This window comes from Amphimedon queenslandica, unplaced genomic scaffold (genome assembly GCF_000090795.2).
Source record: "Amphimedon queenslandica unplaced genomic scaffold, v1.1 AMPQUscaffold_13514, whole genome shotgun sequence".
NCBI classification, from domain to species: Eukaryota; Metazoa; Porifera; class Demospongiae; order Haplosclerida; family Niphatidae; genus Amphimedon; species Amphimedon queenslandica.
Window position 1 is genome coordinate 716,838 of NW_003546250.1, and position 20,881 is coordinate 737,718.

The 20,881-nt window shown below is 35.9% G+C and overlaps 1 protein-coding gene across 3 annotated transcripts; it reads right to left on the reverse strand.

Moving 5' to 3' along the window:
* Window positions 1–3: 3 nt before the first annotated feature.
* Window positions 4–20,817, reverse strand: LOC105315361 (long chain acyl-CoA synthetase 7, peroxisomal). 3 transcript variants are annotated; one of them, XM_020002603.1, is made up of 19 exons: window positions 20,525–20,812; window positions 19,922–20,058; window positions 19,167–19,238; window positions 19,015–19,080; window positions 17,535–17,712; window positions 16,352–16,519; window positions 14,089–14,204; window positions 13,458–13,569; window positions 13,244–13,378; window positions 10,864–10,981; window positions 10,356–10,594; window positions 9,342–9,789; window positions 7,085–7,358; window positions 5,890–6,509; window positions 5,421–5,696; window positions 4,427–4,571; window positions 2,826–2,924; window positions 2,203–2,381; window positions 4–2,051 (listed from the first exon to the last, which is right to left on the reverse strand). In XM_020002603.1, the coding sequence occupies exons 1-19, from the start codon at window positions 20,678–20,680 to the stop codon at window positions 1,852–1,854; spliced, it is 3,738 nt and encodes a 1,245-aa protein (XP_019858162.1). In that variant the 5' UTR covers window positions 20,681–20,812; the 3' UTR covers window positions 4–1,851. The 3 variants fall into 3 exon arrangements, with proteins under 3 accessions (XP_019858162.1, XP_019858169.1, XP_019858176.1); XM_020002610.1 differs by having other exon boundaries at window positions 19,922–20,054; window positions 20,525–20,612; XM_020002617.1 differs by lacking the exons at window positions 4–2,051; window positions 2,203–2,381; window positions 2,826–2,924 and adding an exon at window positions 4,715–4,820 and having other exon boundaries at window positions 4,481–4,571; window positions 20,525–20,817.
* Window positions 20,818–20,881: the final 64 nt, after the last annotated feature.

The following is a 20,881-nucleotide window of genomic DNA, read 5'->3' on the forward strand; positions in this document are numbered from 1 at the left end:
TGATTGCCATAGGAAAAACACACAGCACATCATAGTACAAACACACATAAATAAATAAATCACATCTGAAGTATTTCATAATAAAATTAACTATAATAATACTGTTCTGTAATTGGTTAGCCTTTATGCTCTACCCACATTTAATAATATTGATACATTCATAGAATTCCAGCCCGCCCTAGATATGCTATGTATCTATCAGCATATCCCTCCAGCTTTGTATTGAGCTCAATCCCATGGTGTCTGGAGAAATAAGAGCTAGTGATACTGTTGCTTATTTGTGGTTGTGATGATGGCATGGGGCTCTGGCCTCTAGAGAGAAGCAAATGCAACCCTATGATCAATTCCATTTGACCACCTTTTACTTCATCTTTATAACTCTTTCTAGCTTCCTCCTCCAGTTCTTTAAGGAAAGTAGATTCTTCTATAATGATAACGATAATAATAATAATGATAATAATAATAATGATAATAATAATAATAATAACAGGATATGATAACTGGTTTGCAAAATGTTCATTTACTCAGCATCTCATTACAGTGTTTGCATTTTGACAAATTATTCGTTTGCAACGGTGAGTTCTGTATGCAACATCTGTACAAACAATTATGCCATATCACACACGCACAGTACAGCTTTTCGTGGAAATAACAACAATGTGATCATTTAATTAGCTAACAAATTAGACGATAAAGGCCAGTAAATGGTACTAATAAGGAAATATATTGCAGAAGTAACCAATACGTATGAACAAAGCATCATAAACTATTGATACAAGATACCACATGTCTACTGTCTAGCTTCTCAAGTCGTCATTAGAATCCATTATAATTAAATCATGTATCATTGCAAAGGAGATTAATCAATGATCTCGTGTAAGTCTGAATACAATAAAACATTATATGACATTAACTAGGGATGTCCCTATAGCACAAGATGTCAATAGCTGACATCTTGAGTGTAGACCAGACGCAAACAAGAGATCAAGAATCCTTGGTATGCTTAGCTTCACAATAGCCAGATATAGCTTCAGACTAAAATAATTAATCCAAAAGGGACTGCGACAAAGAAATGAACCAATATTAGACCAATTATGGTCTAGAGCAAATATTTGCATGCTTTCTTCTTGGCAATGTTGAATGCAAGCACTGGACATAATAATGTCATGCATGCATACGTGATAAAAGATCATAGAAACAAGCACATTATTAGAATGCTAATAGTTATGAAATAGATACCAAAGCTTTATTAAAGTACCATATGACAATATAGCCCATTCCCTTATGAAACTAAACATTGTCACTATTACACTATCGAATGCAAGCTAATACTCGTAAGCCTCTTCAAAGAAGGTTATAGGGAAATGAAATTACAGTAATTAACACTAAACGAAACATCAAAAACCAACTAAAAGAGAGACAAACTATTTGAAATTATCCCTTCTCCTTCTCTAGACCATAGCCTCAGTTCAAAAGACTCGTTAAGACTCATCTCAAAGCCACATACCACCAAACCAGTTGAAAGGCTTCACACATAAAATACACTAAAACATATGGAGCTATAGACAGCATTATTATAGTCCATAGACACATCTCTTAGGGTACAGAGTGGGATGCAGTGAGACCTTGCTTTCATGTCCTAATTCCAGCATGCAAACACTTGGCTGCATGATCAGATGGTGTTTGAGAGACATAATAAATTACTAATTATCCATAGGACCTCGCCCAGAGTTCCTGAGTGCTGGGATGCACAGGCTATTTGACTGTTTATGCCTCCATGTTACAGTACACTCAATTACAAGCAATAAAGAGAGATCGTGTTTACTGGCTCACAGTATATCCAATTTCATGCTAAACACAAGTGAGAGGAGAAGGAGACAAAGAAAGATGCAATCTATCCCATTTTAACAGTAGCTGGCTGTACATTTGATTACCTTGGTGCTTCAAAGAGTCTGGTCCAGCCTTCTCTAAAGACCTTATGATGTCATTAAAATTAACCACAGACTCTCTATTATCTAAGTGGTACACTAGCCCATTTGACTCAGAAATCCCTATAGAAAAAAAAGCTATTTATAATGTTAACAATGTATGATGACAATAAGGCAAAAGAGCTGGCTTTCCTTTCATTATAATATGTACATTATAAAAATAAGTACAATCATAATTCACAGCACAGGAACCTCTAGTGACATATACACTCACTGTTAAGTGACAGAGCAACGACTGCCTGAGCTACTGTATCCACAGGAATGACCAGAGTTTTACCTGTGCCCCATTCGGAGGGATATGCCTTCAAGTGATAGAGTCCACAAACTAATAGATAAAACCAGTCAGTCCTGTTTAAGTGACCTGTGACACTATGAGCACCAATGAGACCAGGACTAAAGAAGAGAGAGAGAGAGCTGTTATGTAATATCTCGAGGTTCAAAAGAAGTGACAGATAGTGTAAAAGGATGTAGTGTTTACTCTATTCTATCCTAAGGATATGTCACACATCCTAATTTACCAGACATTACCAAATAGCTTATCACCACACCTTGATAGTAAAGAAGAGCCTATATGCCAGTCAATCTATTCTTTTCTTTCATCTCTTGTCCTTAATGGTCCTTCCTCACCACTCTATCCCATCTCTCAGAGCTCATTAGTCTTCACCCACTACCTTGCATGTATATCCTATACTTTACTTAGTCGCCTCTCCCTTCTTTAAATTAGCACTCACTTCATTCCTTTCTCTCTCTCCCAAAGCCTATTTGTCTTTAATTAATCCTTTCACCTCCATCTGCTCTCCTCTCCCACTTCCACCATTACCACTCAATACAGCATACCGTGATAGAGATCCTTTGATGTACCCGTTATCAATGGCCCCCAATACCAGCTGCTCCGAAACCCACTTAGACTGACAGTAACCAGAGCAGTGCCTCAACCTGTCGATTGGATGTATCAATGTAACTCAGTCAAAATAGCTCAACAGTGTCAAAATGTTATCATTATAGAAAGGGGAAGGGTAGAAGGGAGAAAGTAAATGCTATGTAAACCAGGTTGTTGTTTCCATACTTAATCCAATAAATTATAATTACATAAACACACAGTGCACATTCATCCCATACTTAAGGAACATGTACACACATACAAATGGTCACTCCATTAATTATAACAGGGCAGACACACACACCTACACACACCCGATGCTCATTCAATTGATTTGGGTACAAAAGCCGAGAGAAGCCCCCAGCTGGCTTTTAGCCTCCCAGTGATGAAGTCTGATCATGAGGTGCAATGATAGTCTGTTGTAGCTGAAGGCCACATTTATCCAATAAATGAAGACCGAAGACAATACAGTATCAGGTACATGTACTTATATAACACACAATAACATGATTGCAGTGCATAATTACATGTGTGCATATAAACACACAAAATATATCCAAACAGCAAACTAGATCATACAAACGTATGCATATATTCACAATAACATTCACAATAACATCCACCACACGCACTAATGTGATATGTGGTATGACAACAGTGCCCCCACTCATAGAGAAAGGCATGTTTCAAAAAATTGAATAATAAATACTGGGAAAGTTAACATTGGCTGTGAATTGGGTCATTGGCAGCATAATGGGTACAGACAGACATACCAGCTGTCTACACACTTCCAATACAGTGTATCACACATGTATTATATACAAACATACATGTACATGTACATGCAAATAAAACCCTTCAGAAAGAATAGGAAGAAAGTTCGAAGAGAAAGTGAAATAGGTGTACACGTAGGAGAGAAATAGGAGGTAGGACGTATGGGTAGGAGTGAGAAAGTTGAGGAAGAGAATTCTAAATATTATACATATATCCATTGTTATATTATCAGATAATCTGACAAATGATGCCAGCTGAGCAATCCTAACACAAGCCATTAGCATTGCTTACTAATTGGGGAAACCATAGCATGGGCATAAACAGGAACATTCTTTTAACTCAATCTGAAGCATACCATGCAGTCAGGTAAGTGGAACAAAGCAATGAGAAACAGAGTGGAAAAACACACACATACATTATACATCCAATATGGGCCACTATAGACCCAATTGTATTAAATGAGGGCGTGTTTTATTTAAAGGCTATAGCCCAAAGGTATAATGAATTAGATTATGGAATAATGCTTTGGAGGCAGTGTGGATAATACACAAACACACCCAATGATAATAACAACACTAATAATATAATAATAATACACGTGTACATACGTTGCATGCACATGAGAAAAGTCAACACAGGTAATTAAATTTCTAAGAAAAAATGCCTAACTACATCCTATAGGAAAAGGCATACTGTGACAGTTAACATGATGACAATTAAAGACCAATACATACCATTCATGCCACAGACTAGAAAGACACAATAAGTACAATAATGGACGTACCTGTCCTTTTTCACTTCTGTAGTCTCATCACCTCCTTCAATAAGTACACCAATAGACGAGACGAAGTGCAAGTACTTGTGTTTGATCCTCTCAGAGCAAAGCTTCAATATCTCTTTGGTACTGGTCACATTTGTAGGCTTAAGATCTGCAAGTGAAGAGAGCCAGAGAGAGAGAGAGAGAGAGAGAGAGAGAGAGAGAGAGAGAGAGAGAGAGAGAGAGAGAGAACCTGGTGAATATCAAGATTGTGAGAGAGTTATGCTTTTAATTAGATTATAAAACATATATTACTGGAATTATTATGAATCATTTATATGGTACTGTGCATAGCATCACTAATGAAGTATGTGAGTATACAGGAAGAAGGAGATGGAGAGAAGTGAGAGTATGAGAAAATCTACAAAATACAAAAGTATCACATGAAAGATCACAAGACACTAATTCTTCTATGCTACCACACAAAAGGACTAAAAATTGAAATAATAAAAATGCAGCCACCAACTGTTATCATAGTGGACAAGGCACTACAGGTATGTTCTTTATGACTACTGGTTGCATGGTTACACATAGATACATATGCACACAATAAAAGCTATGGGTTTACTCCTTATTGCCTTTTAAAGAAGTTTAACAAGGCAACAATACAATGAAATGTATAACATTTACACAATAGGCATAATAGTAAGGCTACTACTACTTGAGGGGGCTATGTACTATAATTAGCTCATATGGGCCAGGCATTAGCTCACTTATAATGACACAATACAACGTGACTCTATCACGCCATTCTGTCATTAAAGTTTCAAATTGAGCTCAATATAAATATTATACATGATGCAAAGACAACATGTAAACATAATGCAGAAACACCCACCCACACACACACATGCATACGCCAATACGGCACTAAGTATAATAATATGTTACACCAATAGAATCCATTTATGAAATACAATGCATTGGAACTACATGTGTACATAGGAACCAAAATACTGACCAGTATAAGACAAAACGTGATTAACATTGGCCCCATTGTGAATGACAACATCAACTTCTCTAGCAATCAAATTGTAATCTCCTTCGCTGAGGCCAAGTCTAACCAACCCAAGGTCTCCGGATAAGACAACCAGTTTTGACACCATTTTTGAAAAACTCGATTCCTTTCCTCTTCTCTTTTCTTCGACTCCTCCTCCTTGTTTGTCTCCTTTCATTTCAGATAATTCCACCTGCAATTTCTTTAGTATATTTAACAACCTTTCCTTTCCGTTATCTCCTGTAAATAAGATTAATTACTAACAATAGATATAATGAGATTTGAAATTATATGTAAATTTTGAACATTCCTATTTGCCGAATCCATTAATAAAGATTATAATAGGAGGTTCAATGGCTTTCATAATACGCAAATCATCACAATTATGCAGTATATATATGGTAAGGTTAATTGTGTGAAAATTCTTTCTCACCCCTGCACAAGCAGTACACAAGACCACACTTCTCAGAATTGAGAAGATTCCATAGTATAAATCTCCCCAGGAATCCGGTTGATCCTGTTAATAAGATCTTGATTTGATCATCAGTCAAATTCTCCTTCTTGGTTACTTCTTCACTTCTCTCTTCATCATCAAGTTCTCTAGGAATGTCATCTCTATCCGATAGTTTGGTGACAGATGACGACACATGCAAGAAGTGAATGCTAGTCTCTCTCTGCCAGTTAATCTCTGCATCATTCCTTCCTGGTCCACTCTCAAAACTTGCATGACCGGTTTGACTAGAAAATGGTGAGTCTTTAAACTCTAGTGCCTTTGAAGGTGAAATTTGAGAGACGACAAAATAAAAAAGAGATGAAAGAGGTTCTTTAAGTATTTTAAGAGCTGGTACAGCGACACCCAGTTCATCCTGAATGAGATTAGATAGAAACATTGCGGCAAGAGAGTCTCCACCCATTTGTGTAAGAGTAAGTGATACATTAATAGGAGGAGCATCATCAGTAGAATACTTTGACAAGGAACATGATGGAGGAATAGGTATACCATTATTCTTCATCACTGATATCAAATGAATCATAACATTATCTTCTATAGATCTACATATTAAAGAGAAAAGGGGAGAAAAACAAAAAATTGAAACATAATTACAAAATAATGAACTCGCCATATTAAAATGTAAGTCGACCAATTCCCTGAGCAATGACATGTCGACAGTAGTAATAAAGATTACTCAGCTTGTTTTGCAAACTGAATACAATTACCAATTCATTATCGGTATACGCCTAAAAACATTCCCAACAACAAATAAATACAAATTCCCAAGAACTAGGTGTGTCTGTAGTCTGGCCTCTATCCTTTCCTCATTAAAAACTGTTCCAGTTCTAATGAACACAAGATGATATCGGAGCCGGCTCCAGTTATCTCTGATGATATAATGAAGTAGCGAAAGGCATGAAGTCATCATCATGAAAGATGTCCAGCTGCATGCAGTTCTAGGTGTGCCCATTAGCTTAGAAGTAAAAATGTACGTGTAACTAAGTTGAGTTACAAATGCTAGCTATGCACAGTGTACTTAATAAAGAGATTACTCCCCATGAATGCAGCTACATTTCTTATCTTTCCTTCATTGCTTGCCCTTTCTTTCTCATTTCCCTAGCTCTTTCTTCCTCACCTCTTAATTGACGTCTTTTTATCTCCGGAAGGTTCTTCGTATAATCTCTCTAACTCTTCCCTATACCTCAGCTCCAGCTGTGGCCGAGACTTCTTCAAAGTGCACGTCAGTAGTTTGTTTTCTTGGCTGAACGGGTTAGGTTCCAGCAGGATTGACGAAGGTATCTCCCAGCCAGGGAGACAGTGCTTCTCTCCTACCCTCCTTAACTCACTCAGAAATAAATCAACCACAGGCCTCAATGTGCACAGGTCCTTTATATCAGGTACTGAACTGTCTGGAAATAAAAAATAACAAAGAGAGAGGAGAGGGAAAGAGATATAGTAAATGAAGCACACAAAATACAATAATTAATGGCTTCCAACACAATGCCTCAGAAATGTGAATTTAGCCATTATAAAACCACAAGGTCTTTAATGCACATCACATGGTGACATTTAATCAGACCACATACATGTACATGTGCACTGGATCGTAATGGCTACTGTGTGAGAAACATTATACACCAGAAGCACATCAAAGACTATTAAAAAGGTGAGTTCAATAATCCACTGCTTTAAAAGATGCATGAACAAAAAGGCAGGAAAGGCAGCAGCTGCTGGGAATAGTACTTCAAATATCATGAACAACATTCTTGGGCTACTGTCATGAGGATGACTGACGTTACAGCTAGTCATTCCGGTTTTCATGTGAATGAAGACATTTGATCAAAAGTCATTCCAACAGGGTCAGGAGTCATGCATTAGAAACAGCTGCAAAGTTAATAAAGGATGACAAAGTATCTGATCTCAATGTATGTTTACTAGTTTATGATTATTATACAGAAATAACTAGTACACACACACGCACATACTAGTGTACACATATGTGCATTACAAATCCCCCTCCTGACATACAGTAAGTCATGCATTACATGGAGATAGAGTATCATTTAAAAAATCCATCAAAAAAACATCCTGGACTAGCATTCTCATAATATAAAGTAATGCGTACAGTAAATGAATTCACGCATGGTGCTAAGCAATCATGCTCAGAATGAAAGAATGCTCTTAACCGCAACAAACAACCCAGCACTTTTGTATTACATGTGTAAGTATGTGTAAGTATGTCCATGTATGCTTGAATCACTGCATAATGTAAATGCACTGAACATTATTATTACATTCATACAGTATGCATGATAGTAATGATAAATATGCTACTTTGTAGAACAATAACAAATATGAGAGAGAGAGGGGGGGAGGGACGTAGAGCTGCACAGGTGCTGTATAATTGAGGAATACAAAGGAATATCACATATCAAAGAAAAGGTGGAGAATTAGAATTTTAAGAGACTGACAGAGAGTGCAAATTAGTGCACTAAACCCTGCAGCTACTGCGTGTGGTGTAGTGTAGGAGGAATAACAGTATAATCTTATTAGTGGGTGGATTTTGATTTCAATTGTTTAAACCTAGTCATTGCAATCAGATGCTGGATATTATGATGAGTACGGCATGAGTGGAATCTGCCAAATTTGTGCATGATCGCGATATATAATTCCTATTTGTTTATTTCTAAGGATGCATTTGTTCACACGCATCAATTAGCATTAGGTAGAGAGGTATGTCTGATAATAGCTAGCATATCAAGTGAAGGATTGAGAGAATGTAAACGAGAAGTGGATCAAATTGAACACAATAATATCAATAAACAAGTACACAGGAAATAAAACTAGTCGAACTTGTTTTAAACAGGCTGTTGGTTCACGAATTGTATAAATTATTATTAGAGAAGGCAGTTTTATAAGGCCTTGCACAAATATCTCATTCTCTTTCATGGTTTCTTAATGCAATAAATGCAGGGATTGCTCAATGGGTTCAAGCTCTGGTATTTAATAAAAGGATTGTAATAGTCTGGTCCTGTTGATGTAGTGACATGTGGTGGATGAGAGTGGTCAGGAGTCATGTGCAGTAATTATGGCAATTATGACTGGAAATATGGTTTCACAATTGCTATAGTTGCTCAATTTCACAGTTCAATTATAAGGAGTTTAAGGATTGTAGACACTACATTCATTAGCAGCATGTACAAAGTCCTACAAGACACAATACCAACATTATATATATACATGTATATTCATTAGAAATGCATGTACATACATTCTACAAGTATCTGTCATGGTGGTACTATGCCTGTATCAGTCCACATGATGCATGGACTATAACTGCATATGTACATACATGTGCATGCTGCAGTATTATATTAATCTCTATAATTTACCTTCTTCTATTGTGTTGTTTTCTATCCACCATTTCTCCAAGGCATCTTTATGAGGCACAACAAGACCAATGACACCATCTCTCCATATGCTCCCATGGATAAAAACTTGTTCTATAAGTCTGCTTCCATTCTCAAATATATTCTCAAGTTTCTCGGGAGCAACAAACTCTCCCTGCGACAGTTTGAATATATTCTTCTTTCGGTCGATGATCGTGACTTGCCCAATTGAATCCACTGTCCCAATGTCTCCAGTGCAAAAGTAGCCATCTTGAAACTTCTCGTCTGTGTCTTTGGTGTTTTTATAATACCCGGATATCATGGTGTCAGTTTTAACGCAGATCTCTCCCCTTGGGGGTATGTCTGTGGTCAGGTATCCCATCTCTGGGACGTCACGGAGTTTCACATGAACACCACTGTAGGTATACCCACCTCCAGCAATACCACCAGCCTACAGGGCACAGAGTAACAATTAAAAGGATAAAACTTGAATACTTTTTTGATATTTTGAAATTCAAAAGTGGCTCAAATTTAGCTTATGTTACAATAGCAAGAACTGATCGTTAAGATTTAAGCTATAAGCAGCCCAAGGCATCTGGACTAGATTTTTTGTGGCTCATCAACTTAAAAGAATTGTTATTGGAATCAACTAAAGGCATTGTTGGCATGAGAAATTTAGGGAGTTTTAAAGCAAATTTTTAGAAAAATACCAAAGATACTAATATATGGCAAAATCGGCTTCAAAACAACCAATTCATATTGACTGATTAACATTATACAATGTTGTACATAGCACAATTATATTCCTACAATGCAATAGAGGAGATAGCAGTCATAGTTTCAATGACAATGCTATTATGGCTACAGTAACAATAATTAGATCATGCGATCCTACAAATCACCCAACAAGGAAAAATTACAATACCAAGGAAATAGTAATTACAAGGTCTGTATGATCCTTTTATTGAGGACATGCTTTAACGTTAATCATTAATAGCTAGGATAATTTAGCTGTACTTCTGTCGTCCCGTAGCCATCTTGAACAAGTCCGTTAAAGACACGAGACAAAAACTGGATCAAAGGAGGAGGGACAGCGGCCCCACCCACTCCAATTAGCCTCTCTCTACCACCGAAATACTCATTAAACCGGTCCTTCACTATATCCTTCACTTCGTATGGAGCCTGCGACAAATCAAGGGAATCGGGTGAAGGTGGCTCGTCAGTACCGGTTTGAGAAACAGGTTTATCCTGTTTACCTGTGGTTATATGGCAATGAGTGGAATGTGCATGCAATAACAGAATAGTTAATAATAATAATAATAATAATAATAATGATATTAATAATAATAATAATAATAATAATAATAATGATATTAATAATAGTAACTATTATGCTAATATACTACTAGTAGTTGATTGAAGCAGTCAAAAGCTCTTCCCTACATGTATAATGTGCTTTATGCAACATAAAGATTAACAAACAGTCCCTCCATTATTACACAGAGAGAAGAGTATAAAGACTTACTGAGGTACTGGCGGTATTCCTCCAGTAGCGCCTGCTGGTACTTGTTGTATATTGTTAAGAAGAAACGTGGGGTCGATGTAATAACTGTAGGTCTTACCATCCTCATGTCATCAAATAACTAAAAGAGAAACATATTCTAATTCACTTATGCATAGCAATACGTCACAGGATGATCGATGGTCAAACATCAAACAAAATACCAAACCAGCAATCAAATACAAATATACTACAAGACCAACAATTAAGAGATTAAAATGCAATAAAAACAGAGCCCAAAAGTGGCAGGCAGTACATACCCTATGGGCTGAAGTCATTGAGTGGCTTATCTAGTGGGCCCACTAGTTGGAAGAGCCTCCTCCTTCTCACAGCTGTCACTGCCATACCACAAGTCTATACAGCTGAGGACTCTTAGCCTCAGGTATAGTGTGGAATTACAGCTGTTTATTTTAAATAACGCACTACAAACTTCTAGTTTAGTAGTACATGTATCAGAATGTTAAAAATTACTTCTACAGTCATTCATAATATGTAGACGTACATTTTCATGTTTTAGGTCAATACATATATGTACATGTACACAGAACTTATACTAAGCAAATATTACTATACATGGAGTGCAGTATGGACACTAGCATAGTCTACAATGAATATAGACAACAGTGCATATACTAACAGGACTAGTCATGTTGATATACAGACAGACATTAGCTACAGACAAAGGGATAGAGACGGACTGCATTAGTGACAATGGGAATGTCAAGCCTTTCATTTCCTCTCTCACCAGCTGTCGCAGCCTCAGAACTTCTCACAACACAATAAAAGCAATACTATACACTAACCACATATGCACAGAGAGAATACACAGAACTAATAGTAACATGCATATTATAAATTCAACACAGCATACTAGCATACATAGTATCTAGCAGTGAATGATATATGCTGGGGTTGTAAATGCGTAGTAGGTAAGCAATTCCTATTATTGCAATTTTGTCATAACTTGATACAACAATAGCTAATTACTCACTCATCATGTATATGCTCATTCTCACCCACTAAACTATAAACATCAATGTTCACTACTCTCCATCCCCTCCCTCTCTGCCCTTTCATTCACTAAAATTGTAATCGTTTGAATACGCTCACCCACTCGAGACCATATGTCACTTTTCACTCCCACTCATTTCCATGTTAAAGTGCGTGTCTGTAAAAATACATTCCATCATACCTTCACACAAAAAGATATGCCGGATACGCACAGAGAGAACTAATCATACATTCACTAATTAAATCTCTCACTCTCTTTCTCTTGCTAATTATATAAGTCCTCTTCTCATTCTCACCCCCCCCCTCTCTCTCATTTTCTCTCTCTCATTTTCTCTCTCTCTCTCTCTTTCTCTCTCCCCTCTTCTCTTAATAGTTACACAAGCATGTACACAAAGCAAAAATCAAGCGTAATTCGGTGTCTAAACAGCTAAGTGTACAGCTGCATGACATCAAACATAAACTAATAACAATAAAACATGATCACTAGACAATGTTCCCCATAAAGCTAATTGGTCAGAACTCAAACGCTAATTGTACAGTGCATAGTAAACAGGTCAGGTAATGGGGATGATGATTACGACCAGCGAACATAATTTCTCAGTAACAATCCCACGCTTGTTAGTATGTATCTCTTTGTGTCTGATTCTCATTACTCACGTCTCTCCCTCTCATGATTCTCTCTCTTCATCTCCTCTCCCACTTTAATTTATTTTACCCCCACTCTAATTGCTTCATTCTCTCTCTCTCTCTCTCTCTCTCTCTCTCTCTCTCTCTCTCCTTCTCTTCTCTCTTCCTTGCTAAAACAATTAATGACAAAAGGTGCTACACAAGTCTCTACTAAGGATTGATCACAGTCGACTCAATTGATCAATCAATTAAACCAATTTCATCCATTTTTGTTTATATTGGAGACACAAGTGGCATTTCACTCTTTCAGACAATACAATTGAGAAAAATAGTGCCACTTCACTATTTCACAATAAAACCCATTGAAAATACAACTGTAAAAAGGTCTGTATATGCATGCATGGTCTAGTAGTTATGCATGGGAATAAAAGCGGGATGTGAAATCACCTTTCCAGCTGTCTTCAACTGGCAGCTACGCAGATAATTAATCAGAAATTAATTCACAATATGCTTTGGTGTGGCTCTACACAGCAGTGCATACTGAAAGCACTGAAGCAAATGCCTATCTACCAAGATGTACAACAGAAGTTATACATGTGATACATAAAAGTATTAAATAATTGCACATACAGACTCAACATTATGTATAAAGAATGATACACATACCATAAAACCCATACACATTCTACAGTACTGTCTTCCTCACATGTTCAATGGTTCCTCTGTATATACCAGCTTTGTATCCGCCCAAGAGTGTCATGTGGAATGACTCTCTCTCCATCATGTGGGAAGGAGGTTGGAATGAGAACCAGATCCTTTTGATACCCATAAAACCAATAGTCTGGAGGGAGAGAGAGAGAGAGAGAGGAAGAGTAAAGAAAGATGAAGACAGGTACATTATAATGGTGGAGGTGTCTTACTGAAGGACTGAGTATGTGTTTAAGCCAAAGACTTCGTGAGAAGACACAGCCCTTGGGTGTTCCAGTACTACCACTGGTATAAGCAATGGTGTAAATCTGTTCAGGATCAGTCCTAGTAACAAAAAAGAATAAATACCTCAAAAGGTAACAGAATGTGTAGAACTTTGTTGCTAAACAGTCACAAAGTGAAGAGAAATGGTTTTAGACTGCAGCTGGTCAGAAAGTTTGTAACTAATCCTCCAACAGAGACATTAGACTAATTGAGTGCATTAGTGCTCTGACCACATTCCAAAACATACATACACACATATATGGGTAGATACTGTATGTACACGTACATACACACATGTACATGTACACGTGTATAGTATTGTGCAGCGTATAGAAGTGGTTGTGTAGAGGTGGTTATGTAGAGGTTAAGTGGAGGCCATGCATTTGTATGAAACACTTTCCCAGGAGAAACCATGTTACTGGTGTATCCAAACTATTTGAAATATAATGTTTACATGATCTAACTAGACATTAAATTAGAGGCACTTCCTTATAAAATAAAATGGCATGGCAACATTGTACAGCTAGCAAATACTTCTTTCATTACTACTACTATTACTATTATTGGTTTCAGTATTACTTGAATGATGCAATATTGATGAGTTGGTCTTTTCCCTTCTTGAGAAATTCGGTTAATCTCCAGATGGTCACACCAACTGGCGGTACTGAGCCGGTCATAATAGCAACATCTTCTCCCTAAACAAGAGAAGGAAGGAGAGAGAAAGAGAGAAGGAGAGAGAAAGAGAGAAGGAGAGAAGAAGAAAGAAAGAGAGGGGGAGGAAAGAGAGGGAGAGGGGGAGGGAAAAGAGAGAGTCGTGGGAGATGAGAATTGCAAGTGGGTAATCAAAAAGATTAATTATTATAAGTATGCAAACGGAATTACCAAATTACATGGACATGAATGCAGCAATCAATCAATTAGCGAAGTTCAGCAGATGTTCAATAGCCAGAGGCAAAATATGATTATAATGAAACACAACTCCTCTTAAAAATATAAATAACTCGGCACTACGATTCACATGACACTTGACAATAGATGGAGCGTATCGGATTACAGGTCATTCATTGTAATGAAGATTCAGAGCGTGAAGGTATAATGTTACTTGGCAAATCAAGTTAAGGTAAATTCCATTTCTCTTATATTGTTGGTACACAATGAAATTAATTATATTCTCACTTCATAATAATACGCATCTACTTACAACTGTTGTTGCCAGCTATAGCAAATTAATGCCTAAAAATTGTACATCTAAATCAAATATTTCTTTGAATGCTTATAGCTTAAGAATATGTGCTATCAAATCAAATTAAATTTACTGCATTGCATAAGATCAAGCATTGATATGCATGGGGGAAATGACCATTTTTGGGCATAAAATAGATAATAAAGCTTACAATAAAGAAAAGAATAAAGAGAAAGAGAGAGAGAACCCATTGTGATAATACTATGTAACACCTAAACCACACACAAAAAAACAATATACTCATTCCCAGCCACATCTCATGCACTCTCTCACAGACACTAGAAACAGATGTACAGTAGGAACCAGAACATACACTGTATAAACACTACAGGATAATGTCTATACAGATAGGAACATAGACAGGTAGTGCACAGACTCAGTAGTGTATAGGCATGTATTGGGTAACTTGGTACATGACACAGAGTCACAGACACACAATGTCTGTGTGTCTATGCTAACAGTGGATCAATCATTGACTCAATAAGGACTAATGTGCCATGTTAGGTCTAGTCTAATGGCACTCGTGCCTACACGGAAGACACTGCCCACTGAATGGCGGCCATGGCGATTAGACACAGCAAATACTTGAAGAATGAGAAGTTTGGAGAGAGACATTTTAATTAGTTTTGTACCCTCTAAAAAACAATTAAAACTTCAAAAAAAAATAATAAGTAGTATTTCTATAACAAAATCAATGCAATAAAAACTAGTCCTCGCCTACGCAAAGCTGGACAAGGCCAATAATAATAATTAATTCCACAAATAAATAAATTGTTAATTGACAAGATAATGATAAATGTAAAATATTAAGAGGCAAGCCCAAGCAAGCAAGTAAAATATTAAACATGTAAGCATTAGAATGTATGAGAATGAGAAATTGAACCCTGTGCAATATTTGCAATGAGCATTATTTGGATTCTTGACTACAAAAATTCCAAATATCAAATCAGACATACCAATACATTTTATGACGTAATTAATGTTATGAGCTAAAAATTTCAATCAACATTAATCAAACTTTATTTACTCATCCAGTAACGTAAGCACATGTATAAACTCCTCCAATGCACACATGTACTTTATACAGTTTAATAGACATGCTATACACAGGGCAATGGCATACACTGCTAATACTAGCCCAGAGACCATACACATTCCATTTACACAATGCATGTAGGCGAGATGACACGTGCAGCTGATGTTACTCAATAAATAAATTAGACAAAACATGAGAATTGTGTGACACACCTAGTCCCTACAATGGACATGCCTATATCTATAGCTTTTCGTCAAAATACAAGCCCACGCTGTCTCTAACAGCTAAAATAATAAATGATTAATTTAGTCTACAAAGCATCTCTCTACTTAGTAAATAGCTGTGATCTAGTTCCCCACCTTCTTATAACTTCCCTTCTAGTCTACTTTCAGCCCATATTGTCTCTCTTACATCCATATATGTACATGAATGTAAACGTGTATATATATATATTTTTTTCTTTTCTCCCACTCTCTCTCCCTTGCCATCTTTTAGAGCCACTTCTTTAGATTGGGAGATTACTCTCCTTCTTCCTCTTCCTCTTTCTCTCTCTCATACAATACCTCATTAAGATCCATCACAATGATGTGCTTTAGCCCAGGCGTGTCTCCATTACTAGCTAAAGATGCAAAGATTGAGAGCTTGTCCTGAGAGCATACAACAAGAGGTGTCTCTGTTTGTGAGAGTATAAATGATATTGTCTCCTTATCAGATGAAGCAGTTATTCCGACCTAAAGGAAAAGTTAATGATAAATTCAAATTATTAATCCTAAACACTGTACTAATAAATCATAGTACAAGGTATTTTGTCAAAAATGACTTGGTGAGAATTCTCCATTTAAATAATTTTTCCTGATACATATTCATGTTCTTATGTTGTGCAAAAAATTTGAGCTCATTCCAACCAAAATTAAATTTTTAATGAATTTTTAAAGTTGCTCCAAAATTGGGACAAAGTCCCTGTACTATAGTACAGTGACTATGGCCAAATTTTGCCAAAAACAACTCGGTGAGATTTCTCCATTTTTATAATTTTTCCTGATACATATACATGTTCTTATGTTGCATAGAAAGTTTGAGCTCATTCCAATCAAATTTTGATTTTTTACGAATTTTTAAAGTTGCTCCAAAATCGAGCTAAAGTCCCTGTACTATAGTACAGGGATTTTGGCCAAATTTTGCCAAAAATGAAAAGAAGAGAAATCTCTGTTTTTATAATTTTTTCTGATGCATATACATGTTCTTATGAAGTGTAGAAAGTTTGAGCTGATTCCAATCACATTTGGATTTTTTTACGAATTTTTAAAGTTGCTCCAAAATCGGGCAAAAGTCCCTGTACTATATAGTACAGGGATTTTGGCCAAATTTTGCCAAAAATGGATAGGTAAAATTTCTCCATTTTTATAATGTTTCCAGATACATATACATGTCTTTATGTTGTGTAGAAAGTTTGAGCTGATTCCAATCACATTTGAATTTTTTATGAATTTTTAAAGTTTCTCAAAAATCACAATGTACACGCAAGCATGGTAATTATTGTATCCACATCTTTGCTTACTAGAAGCTACAAAAATAAAACAATCATTGGAGCTCAAGGTACAAAAAATTTGGCCTCCTCTTTTTTATTTAATTCTCTTCATTTTATTGATAATGGAAATATTGAAAATGAACTCACAAATAGATAATATATGGTTGATGTACATGTATGTGTATATAAATGAAAAATTATTAATTTTATTTACTTACTGATGGTATTCCAATTAAAGCACACGCATAGTCAGCAATATACCATTCCAGACGCACAACAGAACACAAAGCTATCAGGGGGGTGTGGTTTGTTCCAAGTAAATGGGCGTGGCTTGTTGACATCACGTGATACAATGACATAGCAAAACTTGTGACAAGTTGTTCAAGTACTTTGAAACTATTAATAAAAATAAATATTAAAATATTAAAAATAAATCTATAGTTTAGTTACGAAATGTAAAATAAATTCTAAATGAGGAATAATTTTTTTTCAGAATAAAAAGAAAACCAGCTCTTAATAGCAAATTAAAAAATTCATAATTAAAATTCTAATGTACATTATCCAACTCAATTTTTCTAAAGGAACTATTTTTAATAATTATATTTTTGTGACGATATTTGAATATTAACAATTATTTTCATGAGCAAAATATTTTATAAAACAATTGATGCTATACTTAAAATTTCTACCTCTCTACATAAGCTAGTATAAATATTCTTAATACTATTTTTACAACTTTTAGCAAAACCACAGTAATAAAAACAGTAAATAATGAACAAGTACTTGTAGTTAAAATAGAATTACTAAATCTCTTGTAGCGATGTTAATTGTGCTTGCATTAATTATTATAATTATACTATCATCTTTTATTAAGTGCATGAAGTGGTACAATAAGGAAAACCAAAATATGGAGGCCAGTGTTAATTTGTTCAAGAGCACATGCAGTGGTTTCCCATAGTGGTTGGTCATCAAAATTATCCACAAAACTCTACAGGATTCATTAAATTTAGTACCAAATGGAAAAGCTCACAAACTGAACTAGCTGAGGAGGTCTGCTCTATAGCAGGATAATAAGAAAAAGCAACAAAATCAGAACAAAAAACTCAATACAAAAAATATTTAAAAATATCAAAAAATAAAACTAATAATTATCATCATGTAGTAACAGCCAATCATAAAACTAAATTAAATATAATTTATAATCATCGTTACTTATTATCATCATTAGGAAATAACAAAGAATAATAGCAAGCAAACAATTAGCATTTACATCATTATTATACCGACTACAATAATATAAAACATATCAATGACACGTACTAAAATACTAAGTCTTATAGTAAAGGTAACAATACACCAAATAGCAAGGTAGTAGTAATACAGACTAAGACAATAGGGGATACTATGCTAACAAACACTGCTACTATTGAATGGGGAGTGCACCACATGTGTCCTCTAACCACCACAGAGGGTCGAGGTGAATATCAAATTAATTGAGGGCACCACTCCCTGTCTGTGAAGTGTGTGCCTCACCCAATACCACAGACTATCATTACAAGATTAAATGGACTTTATACTGATTCATTTAATGATGAGAAGGAAACAGAGTGAGAGGGAAAGAGAGAGAGTAAAGATGAAGGAACATAGGGAGACTTTGCTGTTGTAGTATAAGTATAAATGGATATATTTAATACAAACCTTATATATTCATATCTTTGCCTTGATTCAATGTAAGTCCCTATGGCTGGTCTGTCAGCATAACACCTACACATAACAAAATGGAGATACAATAGTAGGATGATGGTGATTGCTTTCATGCACATTCAAGCTCTTATTTTTTATCTCCTGACCTGAACATTCTTAAAAGGATTTCTTCCAAAGTCCCTTCGGCCATAACCTCTCTAACAATGGCAGCATTGCTCCTTTAAAATAAAATTAAAAGTGTTAAGTAGATCCAAGCAAAAACATGCCATTGTGGCTGCTACTGAACAACCACAATGACATGAAAATCATATATCAATAGAACAATATCAACTGAACACAAACAGTTTAGAACTAAGCAGTACAACTATCTCTCCCAAGCAGCAGTGTTACCATAAGGCCTCGCACTTTCTTGCTCTAATTGCAAGGAAGAATGCTACAGTGCAAACTGATAATTGCCAATTATTACACTTCTAATGGTTTGTGTCACTTAATGCAATCAAGAGAGTATTACAATGGTAACTCTACCCAGCACACACCCAACATTGATATTTGTACACACGATATACATTAAATAAGGTAGCTCAACTGATACTTTATTCAATAGCATAAGATTAGTTTCAGCTTAGTTCCTGGATAGTGTAAAATGAGTTACTACCGTATAAATCTATATTGCAAATATATCATTATAAGCCTAGTGCACTGACTACTTGTGAAAGTAACTAAAAAGCTAACAGCTATTTCTATGGCATAGCGTGACATTCTTTGGGTCATTTATTAAATACTAGCACCCACCATGTAACAGCTTGCAGGGCTTTTAAATAAATTAGCTGTATCATGCAGAGCTACAGCACATAATCAATACATACATGTAGATGCACACATCAATATATGTAGGTTTTACCTAGTTTCACAGGTGAAAGTGTGCAGGTGATCAAAATTCCGTACATGTTCATCAACAATCTCTCCTTTCTCATAGCACGACTGGCATAGATCAAAACTATCAGGGCAATCGTCGCAATTGTACCTTTTACTACCTTCCTAGGGGAATAGGGTAAGAGGGAAGTTTGGGATGTTGTGTAGTATCAAATTAGATTAAATAAATTATAATACTATGTCCTGTCACACCAAAAATTCCAACCATGATGCTGCAGATGAGAAATCAAATTATCATAAAGCTAATTATGTTCATCTACAACGAAAACAGTCACACAAATGATAATAGTGCAACATTTATGGGTTGAGAGTCAAACTGACTCTCTCTTTAACTAATTAAATATTGCAACAGTTGATATTTCAAGTATTATAATGATGCAAGATATCATTACACACATATATATACACACTACATTCCCAAATAAGCACCATCATAGTATATTAGTACTTTAGAGTCATGCAACAATTCAATATTGTGTAAATAATGGTACTCAAGCAAACAAACATCATTTAGATATAGCCCATCTTGTAGTAAATATAATAGATCATTAATACACTTCTATTCACACACTTCTATTCTATTCCCACAGCCATCACATCCATACTGTTGGAGTTCACCAAAATAAGGCTCAGATATTTCCTTTATCTCATCATTACTGCTCCTCTGTTCCCTGCCAGGCAGAAGGTTTGCAAGACTCTGCAGTGTTTTCTTCAAAATTCCAGCCATTCTGCGCCCCCCTCCCTCAGACGGGCTGGATCCAAGTGACAGCCACTTCGTTTTGAGGAGAAAGGAAAGGGGAAGGAGGCACAGGAGATAATGGGAGACAGAGAAACGTCAGAGTATAAACTCAGATCTTATTTATAGGGTGTACCATGAGGAGGAGGAGTGGCTCACCTCGCCCTAGCCCTCCTTATTAAAATAGGTGGA

Coding starts and splice junctions, on each gene's coding strand:
- LOC105315361 (XM_020002603.1), bottom strand. CDS start 20,680: ATGGCTGGAATTTTGAAGAAAACACTGCAGAGTCTTGCAAACCTTCTG. Junction 19,239..19,921: donor ACTTTCACCTGTGAAACTAG/GTAAAACCTACA, acceptor TTTATTTTAAAG/GAGCAATGCTGCCATTGTTA. Junction 17,713..19,014: donor CAAAGATATGAATATATAAG/GTTTGTATTAAA, acceptor TTTTATTAATAG/TTTCAAAGTACTTGAACAAC.